We start from the raw sequence: 17,572 nt of genomic DNA, 5'->3' as shown, positions 1-17,572 counted from the left end.
CCTCAACCCCCAACATGGCAGAGCATTTCTACTGTGTACATGTGCATCTTAATGGTTGTCGGTTAACACAATTTTTCATCAAAACCTGTTACCTTGGTATTTAGAATGAAAATAGGATGTAATTAAAACTGTCAATTGCTACCCCAGATTTGTGTCAGCCTCTGGGATGGGGTGATCCTCAGAGGACAGTCCTTGAGGCTTCCATCCCAGGCCTGAGTTGCAAAGATACAGCAGCATTTATACTTATCTCGGGGGACAAAATAAAATTCTCCACCCAATAAAATAGATAACTAATAAGAATCTACTGTATAGCATGGGGAACTCTACTCAATACTCTGTAATGACCTATATGGGAACAGAATCTAAAAAAGAGTGAATATACGTATATGTATAACTGATTCACTTTAGTGTAGAGCAGAAACTAACACAACATTGTAAATCAACTACTCTCCAATAAAAATTAATTAAAAAAAATTCTTCACCCAAATCAAGCCATATTAATTGCCCATGTAATATTTTTATTAAAATGTAAGACACCTAGAGAAAAGTGCGCAAATCATTAAGTGTCCAGTTCAATGAATTATTACAGTAAACACATCCTTGTAACTAATACCCAGATAGAGAAATAGGATGTGAATAGCACCCAGAAGCCCTCCCTTGTATCTTCTTCCAGTTGCTACTCCCCCCGCCCAACCCCTGCTCCGCCCCCAAAGGGTAACCATTATCCTGGCTTCTAACCTCACAGATTAGTTCTGCTGTTTTCGAACTTTATAGAAATGGAGTCATTCAGCATATGCTCTTTTGTGTCTGGCTTCTTTTGCTCAGCACTATGTTTGGGAGCTGTATCGATGTTGCTGTGTGTGTAGTTGTAGCTTATTCATTCCTCACCCACTCTTTGTGTATGCCTGCCTGCCAAACCGTACAATTCTCCTGTGTGTCTACTGATGACTATACTCTTTTATTGCAAATTAATTGAGCAGATAGGTGGATACATTTATTAATCTTGGTAAGTGTGGCAGCTGATGGAAAAATGCACAGAGCATCCTACGAGATGGTTCTTTTCAATATTTAACAGTGGTATTTGACTTTCAAGGTGAAATGGAAGCTAGTGCTTTCCAAGCTGTTTCAAATTCATCATCTTTACAGAGGTGGCAATATAAAAAAAGTGATACTATGCTGCAGGAATGAAAGCGAAGCACAGAGAGGTTAATAGCTGCCTTAGTTCTACCAGCAAGAGCTCTCAGAGCCTTTACATTTCCAGAGCGTGAATTCTATATATAACCCTTCCTCCAAAGCTTGCAGAGATCTGTGAGGAAAAGAAACAGTAAAATAAGATGTACTTTTATTTTCCCAGACAGAAATTAAGATATTAACAGGTGAAATCCTTTGTTCAAAAATATCTGATGTGTACGCATAAACAAGTGAAACAGATAAAAACAAACTCCTCTGGATGAAGAGTGAAGAGAGAGTAGAGACCCGTCCAGCTGTCCTCCTTTCCTCAGCAATGGCAGCTCCTGGTGGCTTCTCAGAACCTCTGACACCTTCCAGAACCACTTAATGCCATCCACGTCTGATGAACTGGTGAATGCTTGACCTGTACTTTTGGACTGGGGTCTGAGGCTTCTTTTCGATCGGTGACCAAAAATTGCAGAGGCAATTCTTCTTAGAAGCAATGTCCTCCCATTTAATCTTCTTCAAGAACTGCTGAAGGCTTTGTCGACTGAAAAAAATTGCACAAACTAAAAGTTGAGAATTATGTTTTATTCGGTGGACTTGCTGAGGACTTAAGCCTGGAAGGCAGCCTCTCAGGTAGCTCTGAGGGACTGTTCTGAAGAGGTGGGGGAGGAACCAGGATATACAGGAGTGTTTGCAACAAAATCCAGGTCGTCGGAACATCAAAAAATTACCGTTAATGAAAGAAAACCAGACATCTCAAGTTACTGAATTTAGCACTTTTTTATGTATGGGAAGAAGCAAGAATCTGGGCTCATGGAAATCATTCCTTTGATATGCACCTTAATTATCTAGGGCCCGTATCCCATTCTTTCCCATCCGGAGTCCCCTCAGGGTGCACTGCTGGGGTGGCTGTAGTGACTGAGGGCTTGGCAGTGGGCAGCCCTTTCGTCTCCATTCGGAGTTCCCTCAGGACTCACCCTCGGGGCGGTGGTAGTGGCTGATAATAGCCCACAGCATCATCTGTGTGCTGACAGGGCAGGCAACATTCTTCATTCACAGCTTCCACTCCTATTTCTTAACAATGTCTGTAACCTCTCTTCCTATCCCTACCTCATAAGTCCAGGCTTGACGGGAATCTTCGTTATAGCACAAAGAGAAAAATGAAAAGCCAACAAACAAATCCTGGGTTGTCACAGTAAGAGTATGACTTCAAGCAGACTTGCCAGGAGGCCTTAAACTTCCTCTGAAATCTTCCTCCACAGTCCCCAACCCTCAATGGCATTCATCCCTGTGCCAGGCACATCGTAGGTGCACCGTAAATACTTTCTTGATGAATGTGCAGTATTCATTTTTGTTTAGGTGACTTCCCCTGTTTAGAAATAGATTAAGGGCTCAAGAGTGATTAGTGATTATAATCGTCACTAAATCGCATTAGCTCACTTCACACGTAATAGAAAATTCCATTAACAAAATTAGGAGATGTTTGCAAGTGAAAAGAACGGGTCCTCTCTCCAGAGTCAAAATCCTTCCTGCATTTGTTCAGTAAGTATTTGTTGAATACTTACTATGTACCAGTATTTATTCTAGGTTCCTGAGATTGATATATCAGTGAAAAAAAGAGAGGTAAATCCCTGCCTTCATGAAGTTGACATTCTAGTTGGTACACAGACGAAAAACAATAGACATAACACATTTTAAGTGGATGATATATCACGTTGGAAGGTGATAAGCGCTCTTGGCAAGGAGAAGACTGCCTGGAAGTGAGGGAGAAACATGTACTCCATTATTTGGACTTTGCCTTTTACTCTGAGTACAATAGGGAAATCTTTGGAGGGTTTTGAACAGAGGAGGAATGTGACCTAACTTGCATTTTAAATGGATCTCTCTGACTGCTCTGTTGAAAATAAACTTCGGGGCTGGGGGTGCAGATGAGATAGAAGCAGGGAAAGCTGTCAGTAGGTTGCTATAGTACATAGAGGCTGGGGCCAGGGTGGTGGCAGAGGAAGGGGTAGGAGGGCCAGATTCGGGATATGTTTCGAAGGGAGAGCCAACAAGATTCCTGATGTATCAGGTAAGAGAGAGGCATCAAGGATGACTTCAAGGTTTCTGTCTGAGCAACTGTGGGCAGGATGGAGCAGGATAGAGCAGGTCAGGCAGGATGGAGGGGAAAATCAAGAGTTCAGTTTTGGAAGTATTGAGTTTGAGATGTCTTTTAGACACACAAGCAAAGATGTTGAAGAGGCAGCTGGGTATTAGTTTGGAGTAGGGGAGTGAAATTTGACCTAGAATACTTGGGAGTCATCAGCATACAGATGGTATTTAAGGCTATGGGACCAGATACAATTATAAAGGAAATAAGTGTAGACGGGGAGAAGAGGACCAAGGACTAGCCCTGGGGAACATCGACATTAAGAGGTAAAGGAAAAGAGAAAGAACCAGCAATGGCGATTGAGAAGAAGCAACTACCAAGGTAGATGTAAAAGCAAGAGTGTGTGGTGTCCTGGATGGTGTGCGAAGGAAGTTTATCAAGGACAAGGCAGTGAACAACTTTGTTAATTGCTCCAAGGTCAAGAAAAATAAGAACTGAAATGGCCACTAGATGTAGCAATGTGAAAGTCATTGGTAACCTTGGTGAGGGGAGTTTTGGTGCCATGTTGGGGGGCCAAAGACTTATGGGAATAGATTTGAAGGAAATGAGATGAGGAACTGGAGAGAGAGAGAAAAAACAAGAGTTTGGCTGCAAAGAGAGCAAAGAATTAAATGGATACCTGGCAAGGGAAATAAGGACAAGAGAAAGTTTGCATTTTTAAAATTAATGAGTGAAAAAATTAGAATAGCCTATTCACGATGCAGGTAATGTAAGAGAGAAAGGGAAGAGTTGGTAGAGCAACATTCTTGAGTAGGTGAGGGGGCATGGCTTCTAGTTCATACATGGGGTATGGAAAGTTCATCTATGCTGAACAGGAAGGGAAGCAGAACACACAGGTACAGATGCTGACAAGTATGGAAATGGGGTGATGGAATCTGGAAGTTCTCTGTTACCATTTTTTTCATTGAGGTGGGAAGTAAGGTTATCAACTGAGTGCTGGCTCTACTTTCAAAATATATCAAGAATCCAATCATTTTCTCATTGCTTCAGTGGTTACTATGCTGGTCCAAGCTATCGATTCTCAGCCAGATTTTTGCAAGTGTCCTGACTGGTCTCCCTGCTCCTGCCCTTGCCCCACTATGGATGTTCTATTAAAACATATGTCCAATCATGTCATCCTCTGCTCCAACCCTCTGATGGCTTCCCGTCTCACTCAGACAAAAGTCAAAGCTGTCGCTTCCTCCCCACCTTCCTTCTGCAGCCTCACCAACTATTACTCTCCTCCTCACACACTCTATACCTTCCACACTAACTTTGTTGTTGTGCCGTGAATCCACCAGTCATGACCCTTCCTCAGGCCCTCAAGACATGCTCTTCCCACTGTCTTGTATGTTTCAATGCGGCTTCCTTGACCACGTTAAAATGATAACTCCTATTCCTTACATTGCCTATCCTCCCTCCCTGCTCTATTTTTCATGTAGCACTTGTCAACATCTAACATACAAGATATTTAATTTACTCATTCAGTTTATTATCTATCTCTCCCCCATTAGAATGAAAGTTCCAGGTAGGCAGGGACTTGTACCTTGTTGTTTACGATGCTTTTCACAGTGCCTAGAACGGCACCAGGCACATACTTTTCGAATGAATGAATAAATTTTAGAACCATGCCATGAGGCTAGGACTTGTTGTGGTCACTCCACAGAGACAAGATGTGCCTCCCACCAAAATTTGGTTTGATTGTTGACAGTGAGGATAACATACTTGCACCAAGAGGGTATGAAAAGGTTTACTATTCACATAATGTGGCTTTCTGGGGAGAGTAGGGCTAGCTCCAAAATTGGTCCCAAAGTGGCATTAGAGAGCAGGAAAATTATATGGCTTGTGCTTTTATTGTGGTTGTGGGGTGAGGCTGGGGTGAAGATGCCCGTGCACAGGGCGGGAGGAGAAGGGAGAGTGATGGTGGGTAGCAATCAAACATCATAAATTGAGTCCGATTCTTTATTACAAGGCCCATAGCAAGTAGGACTGTTTGTGTGTTTCATGTTCTCTCATTCTACCTGGGATGTAGCACATCAGATCTGCAAGGGATCTTAGGGCTCTAGGCAAACTGCCTGATTTTCAGATGAAGACTGAATCTAGTTCCACTATGTTGTCCTGCCTCTGTAGATCCCAATGTAAGTTGGCTTAGGGGCTGGCTCTCCTAGGAGAAAGCTCCAGGTTCTTAAAAACAATCTTGAACAAGTTTTTAGACTCTTTGACTCTCAAAACTCCTGTCTATAAAATTCTTATAATAATATCTAATATGCTCTTTGTCAGAGTGAAGGATTCAGTGGAAGAAAGTTTCTGAACTGCCATCACCTGGTAGTGCTCTGTGACTAGTCATTGCTAGAGTCAGAGCATAGTGACCTGTAGCTAAAAAACCATTTGGTCGGGGCATTTATAAGAGAATACTTTTAAGTATGAAATAGGTAGAATATAATTATTTTTTAAATGTAGTAACAGAAATGAGAACAATTGTTTTGTCGTGGATTTTTTGTTGTTGTTTTACTTAGGAAAGTTTTCAAATGAACAGAAAGTAGAAAGTTTAGCATAATGAGCACCCCAATACCCCTTACATCAATCAACTGTTAATATGTTGCCTTCTTTGATTTATCTGTTCATTTTTCTTAGTGAAATTTTTTTTTTTTTTGGCCACGCAGCATGGCATGCGGGATCTTAGTTCCCCAACCAGGGATCGAACCCGTGCCCCCTGCAGTGGAAGCATGGAGTCTTAATCACTGGACTGCCAGAGAAGTCCCAGTTAGTGAAATACTTTAAAGTAAATTAAAGCTACAATGAAATTTTACCTCAAAATATATCAGTATGCATATTTCAAATAAATAAGAATATTTTCTGTATAGCTACAATATCATCATCATACCTAATAAAAATTATTTGTTAATATCACCTATCCACATTCAAATTGCATTAAGGTTTCAGTGGGCTGTTTCATGACACTTTGGGTCAAATTCCCCTTCATGAGTCTAAAACTCTTTGTCCCCCAACTCACCATGAGATTAATGATTTCCTCCTTTCTCATGGGAAACAAGTAGGATTAGAAAATTGTGACTGTTGCATATTTTCCAAAAGACAAAGTAGGTATATTACAATAAGGAGGAAAAAAGTAATGTTTGCAAAATTCCTCAGACACGTCTCTATCTTGTAATTATACTTATTTGCCTTTACATTGTATATCTAAGAAAGCCTGCCTATTGAACCTGTCTCAAATGAGAAAGTAAAGTTCTGATTGGATGTCACCATTTCCCATAATTTTGCCTCAGGGCATGTGGTAAAAGGGCTCTCCTTGTTACCACAGAGTTTAGCTATGGCTTGGGGCAGGCCCCTCTCTGTGTCATCCTCCCCAGACCAATGGAATGTGCTATGAGGGTGGGGAAGGAGCCATCCTCATCTGCTCAGATGTCTGCAATAACCTCACATCCCATGGAGGGCTGAAAAGTGGTGAGGGCAGTATGTGAGTGGTACTTAGCCCTGTCTTGGTTGGAGGATAAATACAGCAGTTGAATGACCTTCTGATCTTGCTGACTTTTAGTGACCTGAAATTGCCATTTCAATACTCACTTTATTTTCAATTTTTAAATAATTAAGGGCTTGGGTTTCCCTGGTGGTGCAGTGGTTAAGAATCTGCCTGCCAATGCAGGGGACACGGGTTCAAGCACTGGTCCTGGAAGATCCCACATGCCATGGAGCAGCTAAGCCCGTGTGCCACATGAGCCTGCGCTCTAGAGCCCACGAGTCACAACTACTGAGCCCACGTGCCACAAGTACTGAAGCCCGCGTACCTAGAACCTGTGCTCCACAACAAGAGAAGCCACTGCAACGAGAAGCCCACGCACCACAATGAAGAGAAGCCCCCGCTCGCCACAACTAGAGAAAGCCCGTGTGCAGCAACGAAGACCCAATGCAGCCAAAAATAAATAAATAAAATAAATTTATTTAAAAAAAATTAACCTATAATCTATATATTGGAAGATGCACAGATCTTAAGTGTACAGTTCAATAAGTGTTGAGGAATACATATACTCACGTATATGGGTTTGTAACATACAAACTGTCAAGGTATAAAGTATTCCTGTAACCCCAGAAAGTTCACCAATGCTCCTTCCCAGCCAATCAGCCTCTCCAGAAGCAACTAGTGCTTTAATTTCAGCCACTCTATGTTAGTTTTGCCCATTCTAGAACTTCATATAAATGGAATTATACATTATGTACTCTTTTGTGTCTAGTTTCTTTCATTCAGCATAATGCTTGTGAGATTCATCCATGTTGTATGTATAGTAGTGCATTCCTTTTTATTACTGAATAGTACTCCATTGTAATCCATGATATCCCATACTATAGTTTATTTTCCCATTTTCCTGGTGGACATCATTATATATTTTAAAGAATAAAAATGAGGTATAGTCTCCAAATGAGAACATGCCCCATATTGCCAAGATCTCAACAAGAGGGTGGAGAAATGGGCACACATCTGAAGGAGAGTTAAGCGCTGGTACAGAAAATTTCATCTACTTCTCTCCGTTCCTCATTATGCTTTCCCTGGGAATTCCCTATCAGAGAGGCTGGTGAGATTGAAAGATTTTGACTTTTCAATTGAGATGGTGCTGATTGCTCACAATTTTGTTGGCTACTTTCTTTTTTTCAAAATGTCTTTTTTCTCTCTCTTTTACTGTAGGCTTTGCACTTCTGGGAGGACACCCTTGTTTTCTTACCACACAAGATATTCATTTGGGTGTGAATGAAAGTCTCATGGACACAGCACGGTTTGTAAATCTTCTCTTTGAAGCTTATTTCAGAATTGATGGATAAATGTCAAAAAGAAAATATGCTTCTCTTTAAATAGTGGTTTTCCCTCTCGGCATCCTTTGGACTGTTCTGTTTTCCTTCTTTCCCTCTTTATCTGATGTTCTGAATGCCTCTCCCTCATCCTCTGGCCACTTTCCATGGGTTAAGATAATATTTTTTCTTAGCAATTTGAAGAGGTTTCTGATTATAAAATTTCAAACTTTGGAAAATATGGTCATTAAACATGACATTTTAAAAAATTAATTAATCAATTAATTATTTATTTATGGCTGTGTTGGGTCTTTGTTGCTGCACGCAGGCTTTCTCTAGTTGCGATGAGCGGGGGCTACTCTTCGTTATGGTGTGCGGGCTTCTAACTGCGGTGGCTTCTCTTGCCGCGGAGCACGGGCTCTAGGCGCGCGGGCTTCAGTAGTTGTGGCATGCGGGCTCAGTAGTTGTGGCTCGCGGGCTCTAGAGCGCAGGCTCAGTAGTTGTGGTGCACGGGCTTAGTTGCTCCGGGCATGTGGGATCTTCCTGGACCAGGGCTCGAACCCGTGTCCCCTGTGTTGGCAGGCGGATTCTTAACCACTGCGCCACCAGGGAAGTCCAAGCATGACTCTTATGTTTTACAGTTGAAGAAATGGAGGTCCAGGGAAACTGACATGTTCCATGACCCATAACCTGCTAGCATCAGAGCAGGTAGTGATATTAATAGCTAACATTTATTGAACATTTATTCTGTGTCAGGCATTGTTCTAACTCATTTAATCCTTATAACAACCCAAACATATTGGCATAAAGAAGTGAAACAACTTAATTAGGGACATACTAGCTTCTATAACACAAAAATCTCAAAATGTCAATGGCTTAACATAGTGCAAATGTTCCTGATTGATAAGACGGAAGGACTGATTATTTGTGTGGCCATTCAGGAACTCTGGATGAGAATGGCTCTACCATCTTCAACATGTGGCCTCCAAGGTTATCCTGGGTGTCAGCATCCAGCCAGGAGCTAGGGGAAGATAGCATGGAGACCGGATGCTTGCTTTAAAGCCACATTAGCAGGAAAGTGGCACAATCACTTCCACTCACATTCTATTGACAAGTACTATTAGCTCAGCCCTACCTAGATGAAAGTGGAGGTGGGAAAAGGCTCTTACCCACTTAACTATAGTTAGAGACTGAAACATAGGCCCTCTGACTCCTCATGCAGTGCCCTCACTATTGTATCATGTCTGATTGAGAAATACAGAGAAAATGTCTTTGTTTAAATATTTTGCCCTTGATATCTAAGACTAATGATTATTTTCTGAAAACGATGTGCCATAAAGCAACTCCTTGCAGACACTGGCTGCTTTGTATGGCAGCTACCCTAGTATATACTAAAAATCCACCTCATTTGAATTGCTGAAGAGATTTGAAATAACTCATCTTTAAACCTTTTAGTTACAGTATTTCAGATGGGACAATGTCAGCATTAAGAAGTGTTGTGTTCATCTTCTGGATGCAAGGGACAAAAAGAATAAATAAACATAAATGAGTTTTTCTTCCAAATATGCTGCCACTGACTGGAATTATATTTGCCTAATAACTGTTTCCACAAAAGTGAAATATACTTTATTCAAGAGCAAATATTACAAGCTGGTTAGGGGTTGAAGCCGGGGCCACAGTCAGGAAAGAAGTCTCAGTGGGGATCCTCTATATAGGACCAAGTGAATGATGGTGAATGAGTCATGTGTGAACTCATGGTTGGAAGAAGGTGCAGCTGGAGGAACAGATGAACATCCAACAAAGAGCTAAGGAGTGCGCATTGGCAGCAAGAAAGAGGTCAGGGCCCAGAAATCAGTGGAGTAGGCAGGACCCCAAAAGCAAGAGACGAATAGCCAAGCATGGGTTGAAAGCCGAGGATGAGTAAAAACATATTTTTTCCGTGCTTGCTCTCCACACAATTCGCACTGCAAGTCCTTAGTTAGAGGAGCTCTACACAGATCCTAGGAAAAATAATCTGCTCACAAGTTCCAATATGATTGGGACTTTTTTTTTTTTTTTTTTGGTACGCGGGCCCCTCACTGTTGTGGCCTCTCCCATTGCGGAGCACAGGCTCTGGACGCACAGGCTCAGTGGCCATGGCTCATGGCCCAGCCGCTCTGCGGCATGCGGGATCTTCCCGGACCGGGGCACGAACCCGTGTCCCCTGCATCGGCAGGCGGACTCTCAACCACTGCGCCACCAGGGAAGCCGTGATTGGGACTTTTTAGTCCATACAATTAATTCCATTGCTACATGGATACACAAAATTGGATCCATAGAATTCCTTCTGGTCATTCCATCTTATCCAAAAGACTCGAAGGAAAATAATCATAGCTCCTTCTTAAAGGGTGTATACTATGGACCTCTTGTACTATTATCGCTAAATCTTTGTAAAAACCTTACAGGGACTTCCCTGGGGGTCCAGAGGTTAAGATTCTGTGCTTCCACTGCAGGGGGCACAGGCTCAACCCCTGGTAGGGGAACTAAGATCCCACAAGCCATGCAGCGCAGCCAAAAAAAAAAAAAAAAGAAAACTTACAAAGTAAGTATTATTGGCCCAGTTATTTTATAGATGATGAAACCATGACTCAGAGAAGTAATCGAGCTTAGCAGCTAAGTCAGCATTTAAATCATGCTGGTTTTTTAAGGCCATGCTGTTTTGGTTTACTCCTACTGTCTCTTTTATACAGTCAATGAGAGTGGCAGTGAAATGAGTTATGGAAAACGTTGGCTTGTGCGCTGCAAGGTCCCCAAGACCACCCCCATGTTTGATGATTCACTAGGAGGGTTCACAGGACTCAGCATATAGTCAGACATGTGGCTATATTTATTACAGTGAAAGTATACGAAGCACAATCAACAAAGGGAAAAGGCACGTGAGGAGAAATCTGAAGGAAACCAGGTCCAAGCTCCCAGGAGTCCTCTCCCAGTGGAGTCACTCAGGATGCGCTTAACTCCCTTAGTAAGGAGTTGTGACAACATGTGTAAAATGTTATCCATCAGGAATGCTCCTTAGAGACTCAGTACCCAGGGTTTTTATTGGGGAACGGTCCCATAGCATGCTCTGTTTGACATGTACCCAAATTCCAGACTCCCAGAAGGAAAGCAGGTGTTCATTTTAAACCATATTGTTTACAAAAAAACATTTTAGGCACAGGGAGTTCCTCTTATCAGTCCTGGGAATGGTGGAAACTCTCCCCAAACTGAAGCTCCCAGACGCCATCCAAGGGCCAGTCTTACACTCAGGCCTTTCAAAGGACAGCGGACGGGACTGCTGTGTTAACTCTTTTCTGCGTGGCTTGGAAATCAAAAGACGAGATCTAGTCCAAGCTTTGCCACTTACCTACTCTGTGACCTCCATGGGTGAAAATTTCTCTGGATCTTAGTTTCCTTTTCTATAAAATGAGGGCGTTCCGATGTCGAAGGCCCACTTTATACTCTCAAATGTAAGCAAACGTATTAAAGTCATAGTCCTTAAACAGAGGTGTGTCCCAGTGTAAACCATGTGTAGACAGATGCAGAGTAATTTGGATCTGGGTAGAGATAGGAGGTAGAGAGAGAATTCCAAGGGTTCTAAAGCTAGTTTGAGAATTATGTTGGGGAACCTGTTAAAATGCAAAATTCTACGCCCCACACTCAGGAATTCTAATTTTGTAGGTTAGGGTTCAGTTGGTGTCTGGGAATCTATATTTTAACAAGCTCCTCAAGTTATTCTGCTGCAAGCGGGGCTGGACCACACTTTGAGAGACCCCGAATTGGGAGGTTGTGTAGTAATCCTGGCTGTTGTGCTATCAATCTATGCTAGTGTGTTAGTAAAGAAGGGACAGCTAGTAAGATATGTATATGGTCTCATGCTAACTGAATGTGAAGGGTACACTGATAGTGCAGGCAAAATGGTTTCAGATTTATTATTCTTAAAATGTATATGTATATATTAGCAGAAGCAGGAAAATGAAAGGAGTTTCTGCTTCAGGAAGAAGGTGAGAGACTAGGTATTGGACATATTGCATTAAACGTTGAACCTCCACGAACAAATGTCCATGAGCCACTGGAGATAAAGAATTTGGGTAAAGTTGATAGCTGGAGAAATAGAAGTATAAACTCAGTGGTAGAAAATGAGCTGCAGAGTCTCACTGTGTGAGAATTCCAGAAGGCTGAACCTTGAGGACAGGTGCAGTTAGGGAGGGACAGGAGGAAATCGTTAGGGTCCGAAGTAAATAAGTTTAGTACAATATCAGAGGAGGCTGGAATGGTAGATGGGGATGGCAGAAAAGGGGTTAGAGTAGCTATTGTGGAAACATGACTTTCTTTTGTGCATCCCATTCCTGCTTAATCTGCCAAAATCTCTGACAAACAAGATATGGCTGAGATTCAGAAATTCAGTCAATCTAAACTGAAGAAGACAAGAGAAATCCACTGCCTTGCACAGAAGTAATTGAACAGGAGAAGCAAGGAGGTGAATCTTAATGACATCTACTCTGCCGATATGTACGGTACAATCCATAGCAATTGCCCCCTTGCTTTTTGTAGACCTTAAACTCTGTAAGATGCAAAGAGATTGGATGATGTTTAAATGGTAGTGCTGGCCCTTTTGTTGTTTTGTTTTGTTTTGTTTTTTTGCGGTACGCGGGCCTCTCCCCGCTGTGGCCTCTCCTGTTGCGGAGCACAGGCTCCGGACACACAGGCTCAGCGGCCATGGCTCACAGGCCTAGCCGCCCCATGGCATGTGGGATCTTCCCGGACCGGGGCCTGAACCCGCGTCCCCTGCATCGGCAGGTGGACTCTCAACCACTGCGCCACCAGGGAAGCCCAGTGCTGGCCCTTTTGAATCAAGAGAAAAGTGCACACTTGACACTGATTGATGGCGTTGCTTCTCTGTCTGCCTGTCTCACTGCTTTGGGGGCCTGGTGGAAAAAAAAAAGTGACTACCCAGGGCTTCCCTGGTGGTCCAGTGGTTAAGATGCCATGCTTCCAATGCAGGGGGCATGGGTTCGATCCGTGGTTGGAGAACTAAGATCTTACATGCTGCGTGGCATTGCCAAAATAAATAAATAAATTAATTAATTAATTAAAAAAAAAAGTCACTACCCATTGGTGAAAAAAGAACCGGATGGGGAACACACTGAATGTGGCAACAGGAAAAAAAAAAAAAAAGAAGAAAGAAAGAAAATTGGGCCATTCTCCTGAAACCTGTTAAATGCAGTTTCCAAAATGTCACTTATTTAGTCAAATGACTTAATTATTCATTTATTCAAAAATATTTACTGAATGCCTAGTTTTTCTTCCAGGATTTTAGCACTGAGAATAAAATGCTGATCAAATCAAACAAAACACTTTTTCAAGTGGAAATTACATTCGAGAGGGAGAAGACTTTGACTAAACAAAAAATAAAGCATGAATACAATAGGAGGTTGAAATAAGTGCTATGATGAAGTCAAAGCAGGGTGATCTGTGGGTGGATTTGGGGGCGCCTTTAGATTGGGTGGTCAGGGAAGGCCTCTCTGAGGAGGTGACAGTGAAGTGGAGAGCTCACTGAAAAGACAGAGCCAGGGATGCCAAGCTGTGCGAAAAGCACCTCAGACAAAAAGAGGTGCTGGTACAAAAGCTTAAGGTGGGCTTCCCCGGTGGTGCAGTGGTTAAGAATCCGCCTGCCAATGCAGGGGACATGGGTTCGAGCCCTGGTCCAGGAAGATCCCACATGCCGCGAAGCAACTAAGCCCGTGTGCCACAACTACTGAGCCTGCGCTCTAGAGCCCATGAGCCACAACTACTGAGCCCATGTGCCACAACTACTGAAGCCCGTGTGCCTAGAGCCCGTGCTCCGCAACAAGAGAAGCCACTGCAGTGAGAGGCCAATGCACCGCAACGAAGAGTAGCCCCCGCTCGCTGCAACTAGAGAAAGCCCGCACACAGCAACGAAGACCCAACGCAGCCAAAAATAAAAAATAAATAAAATAAAATAAATAAATTTATTAAAAAAAAGAAAAAAAAGCTTAAGGCAAGAACAAACTTGATGCACTCAGGAGCAGAAGGACAGCCGGCAATGTTTTTACATCTACAAAGAAACATACTTTAAACTTGAAAGTTAAAAAAAAATGTACCCTTACAAGTTAGTCCTGTCTTGGCCACCAAAGGAAGGAAAAACCAGATCAAGGAGTAAAAGACCTAAATACACATTCAAAATAAAAGGTATTTCGCTTTTCTTACTTGATTACAATAATAAAACCTGTTCACTCTTCAAAATATAGTAGGGGAATTCTCCTTAGCTAAGTCTCAGTTGAGTATCATGTAATCTGAGGGTACTGGTGGGGAGTGAAGGGGAGCATTGAGATGGAGCTGTCTACTGATATTGTGGAGGAGTTGGTATGTCAGGGCCCCCAAGACCACCCCCGGGTTCAATGATTCGTTAGGAGGATTCACAGGACTCAGCATATGGTCATGGCTAAGATTCATTATAAAAAAACCAGCAAAGAGAAAAGGCATGTGGGGCCAAGTCCAGGGGAGACCAGGCACAAGCTTGCAAGGGTCTTCTCCCTGTGGGATCACACAGGACATGCTTAATTCCTCCAGCAATCAGTTGTGGCAACATGTGTGAAATGTTGTCTTCCAGGAAGCCCATTAGAGACTCAGTGCATAATATTTTTTTTTTTTTGGTGCATAAGATTTTTACGGGGAGCTGCTCACATAGGCACCCTCTGCCTAGCGTGAAGCCAAATTCTAGGCTCGCAGAAGGAAAGCAGGTGTTCAGCATAATCCGTAGTGTTTATAAAAACAGTTTAGGTAGTGAGCCATCCTTATTATTTCTAGGAGTGGTGGAGACCCTCCCAAAGTCCAAGTGCCAGCTAAGGGCCAACCTTGTAAGCAGGCCTTTTGAAGATAGCCATCTCAGGTCTGCTATGTTAGCTCTTTTTTTGCACAACTGGGCTATCATCTATCTTCTGGATTTTGCTAGATATAATGTAACTAGTAAGGGAGTGTATCCTACACTCATGGGAAGACAGCCCTAAGATTTGAATTGTTTCCTCAGTTCACTGTGGATCCCTGTAGGGCCAGGCTCCCATTGGAGAAAATGAACCATTGCTCACTTCCCTCTTTAGAAAAGTCTCTCTCGGCGACTCTTTCCCACCCCCTAACATATCAGAAGACACAAAAGACATACATATATATTCAGTTAAATTTACTTCAGATTTGAGGGTGTTTTCAGATTTTGTCAATTCTCTGGTGCTCTACTGGGGTTAAGAGTTGGATATTCTATTTTTTTCCTCACTCTGGGCTTGTCTTTTTAGATGTGACACCAGAAGTGACAGTTTAGCATGACTCAGATCACTTATTCTTTGGAAGTTTAAAAACGGATGTATGCTAACACATATATACAGAATCTAAAAAAAAATTGTGATGAAGAACCTAGGGGCAAGACGGGAATAAAGACGCAGACCTACTACAGAATGGACTTGAGGATATGGGGAGGGGGAAGGGTAAGCTGGGATGAAGTGAGAGAGTGGCATGGACATATATACACTACCAAACGTAAAATAGATAGCTAGGGGGAAGCAGCCGCATAGCACAGGAGATCAGCTCAGTGCTTTGTGACCACCTAGAGGGGTGGGATAGGGAGGGTGGGAGGGAGATGCAAGAGGGAGGAGATATGGGGATATATGTATATATATAGCTGATTCACTTTGTTATAAAGCAGAAACTCACACACCATTGTAAAGCAATTATACTCCAATAAAGATGTAAAAAAAAAAGTATTACCATTAAAAAAAAAAAAGGATGAAACTTAGCAACAGTAGTGGGACATTTTCACTCCAGTTTCAAGGCTTTCTGTTTCTTCCATAATGACAGTTGTTCATGCCTAATGCTCTGAGTCCACTATTGAAAGGTACATTATACCTTCACAGTCATTTTCACTTTAATACAGTACTTAGTAAAACAGCTTCAGGAACCATGTGTATGAAGGACCATATAAAACCAAATAATGTAACATTGTTCTACTCTAATTAGGTCCCCTATAGATGTAACTCACTTATGGTACGGATCGCTGAAGTGTTTTCTGCCAGTGTAAAACCAGTAGAAAGGAAAATCAGCATAAACAACTGTTAGCTTCCTAGGGCTGCCATACATATTACCACAAACTTGGTAGCTTAAAAACAACACAGATCTATACTCTCAAAGTTCTGGAGGCTAGAAGCCCCAAATCCATGTGTCAGCAAGGCCATGCTCTCCCTGAAGGCTCTAGGAAAGAATCCTTCCTTGTTCCTTCCTACCTTCTGGTGGCTCTCAGCAATCTTTGGCATTCCTTGGTCTCTAGCTACATCACTCCAATCTCTGCTTCCACCTTTACCTTCTCTATGTATCTCTGTGTATCCTCTCCTCTTCTAAGAAGAACAACAGTCATTGGATTAGGGGCCCACCCTACTCCAGTATGACCTCATCTTAACTGATTACATCTTCAAAGACCCTACTTCCAAACAAGGCCTCATTCTGAGTTTCCTGGTAGATAAGAATTTGGGGGACACCATTCAACCCACTACACAAGCACATATCCACATGCCCCTGCAGCAACATGGAAGGGTTTCAAATCATTGTCATTCTGATAGCTCAAATAATGGAAGTTATAAAGGGATTTTTGGATGAGACATATTTGGTTTTTTTTTTTTTGCGGTACGCGGGCCTCTCACTGCCGTGGCCTCTCCCACTGCAGAGCACAGGCTCCGGACGTGCAGGCCCAGGAGACATATTTCTTAAGAGTAGCAGTGGGAAAAAAAAAAGACTAGGAGTGAACTATTGTTATATTGAAAGGAATGTTTTGAAAAGCTGGAATACTGTTCTTAAGATATTTATACCAATGATATTAAGACCAAAAAAGGTAATCTTACTTAGGTTTCTTGGTAAAATGTTGTAAAATATTGGCACCTAATGGGAAATACGTACCTGATTAGGTACTAATAAATTTGTATCTAATAGGAAATACGATATCTCCAAGAATCTTTACAGAGGCCACCAAGAAACTAGCAGCATGGCAGTTGTAGGTCCTTGGGTAAATGGTAACAAAAGCTAGTTGTTCACAACATGAAATATGATATAGCCATAGTTCAGAGGCAGTTTGCCACAGCGTAGAGAGTAGGGGCTTTGAAGCAGGGCTGGGCTTCAGTTCAAGTCACAGCTCATACCACATTGGCCCTGTGGTTTGGACCAGTTGCTTCTGAAACTTAGGTTTCTCGGTTGTAAAATGGAGATACAAATACGTATCTCAATGAGTTTATATGAGGATAAATCAGATAGTGCTTTTAAAGGACAGGCCCACAGAAGAAATTCAAGTACTGTTGGTTGAATCAAGGTATGGCCTAACTCAATCTCAGGACAAGCTCTGATTCAATTCTGGCCATCTTTGTGATCTCCTAGTCAGCTTATGCTGACCCAACACTGAGA

The 17,572-nt window shown here is 42.3% G+C and overlaps 2 protein-coding genes and 1 pseudogene across 4 annotated transcripts in view; 2 read left to right on the top strand and 1 right to left on the bottom strand.

The window, feature by feature from the left end:
• The window catches only part of RPGR (retinitis pigmentosa GTPase regulator), a 274,383-nt gene that overhangs the window by 109,162 nt on the left and 147,649 nt on the right, over positions 1-17,572 (bottom strand). The window lies entirely within an intron of this gene.
• The window catches only part of OTC (ornithine transcarbamylase), a 56,603-nt gene that overhangs the window by 11,737 nt on the left and 27,294 nt on the right, over positions 1-17,572 (top strand). Inside the window, exon 4 of the mRNA XM_067722588.1 lies at positions 8,001-8,088. Coding sequence (XP_067578689.1) covers positions 8,001-8,088 — 88 coding nt within the window. The remainder of the gene's footprint in view (positions 1-8,000; positions 8,089-17,572) is intronic.
• LOC137217271 (thymosin beta-4-like) lies at positions 12,450-12,714 on the top strand (annotated as a pseudogene).

The sequence above is a fragment of the Pseudorca crassidens genome, chromosome X (genome assembly GCF_039906515.1).
Source record: "Pseudorca crassidens isolate mPseCra1 chromosome X, mPseCra1.hap1, whole genome shotgun sequence".
Lineage (NCBI taxonomy): Eukaryota > Metazoa > Chordata > Mammalia > Artiodactyla > Delphinidae > Pseudorca > Pseudorca crassidens.
This window is presented reverse-complemented; position numbering and strand designations above follow the sequence as displayed.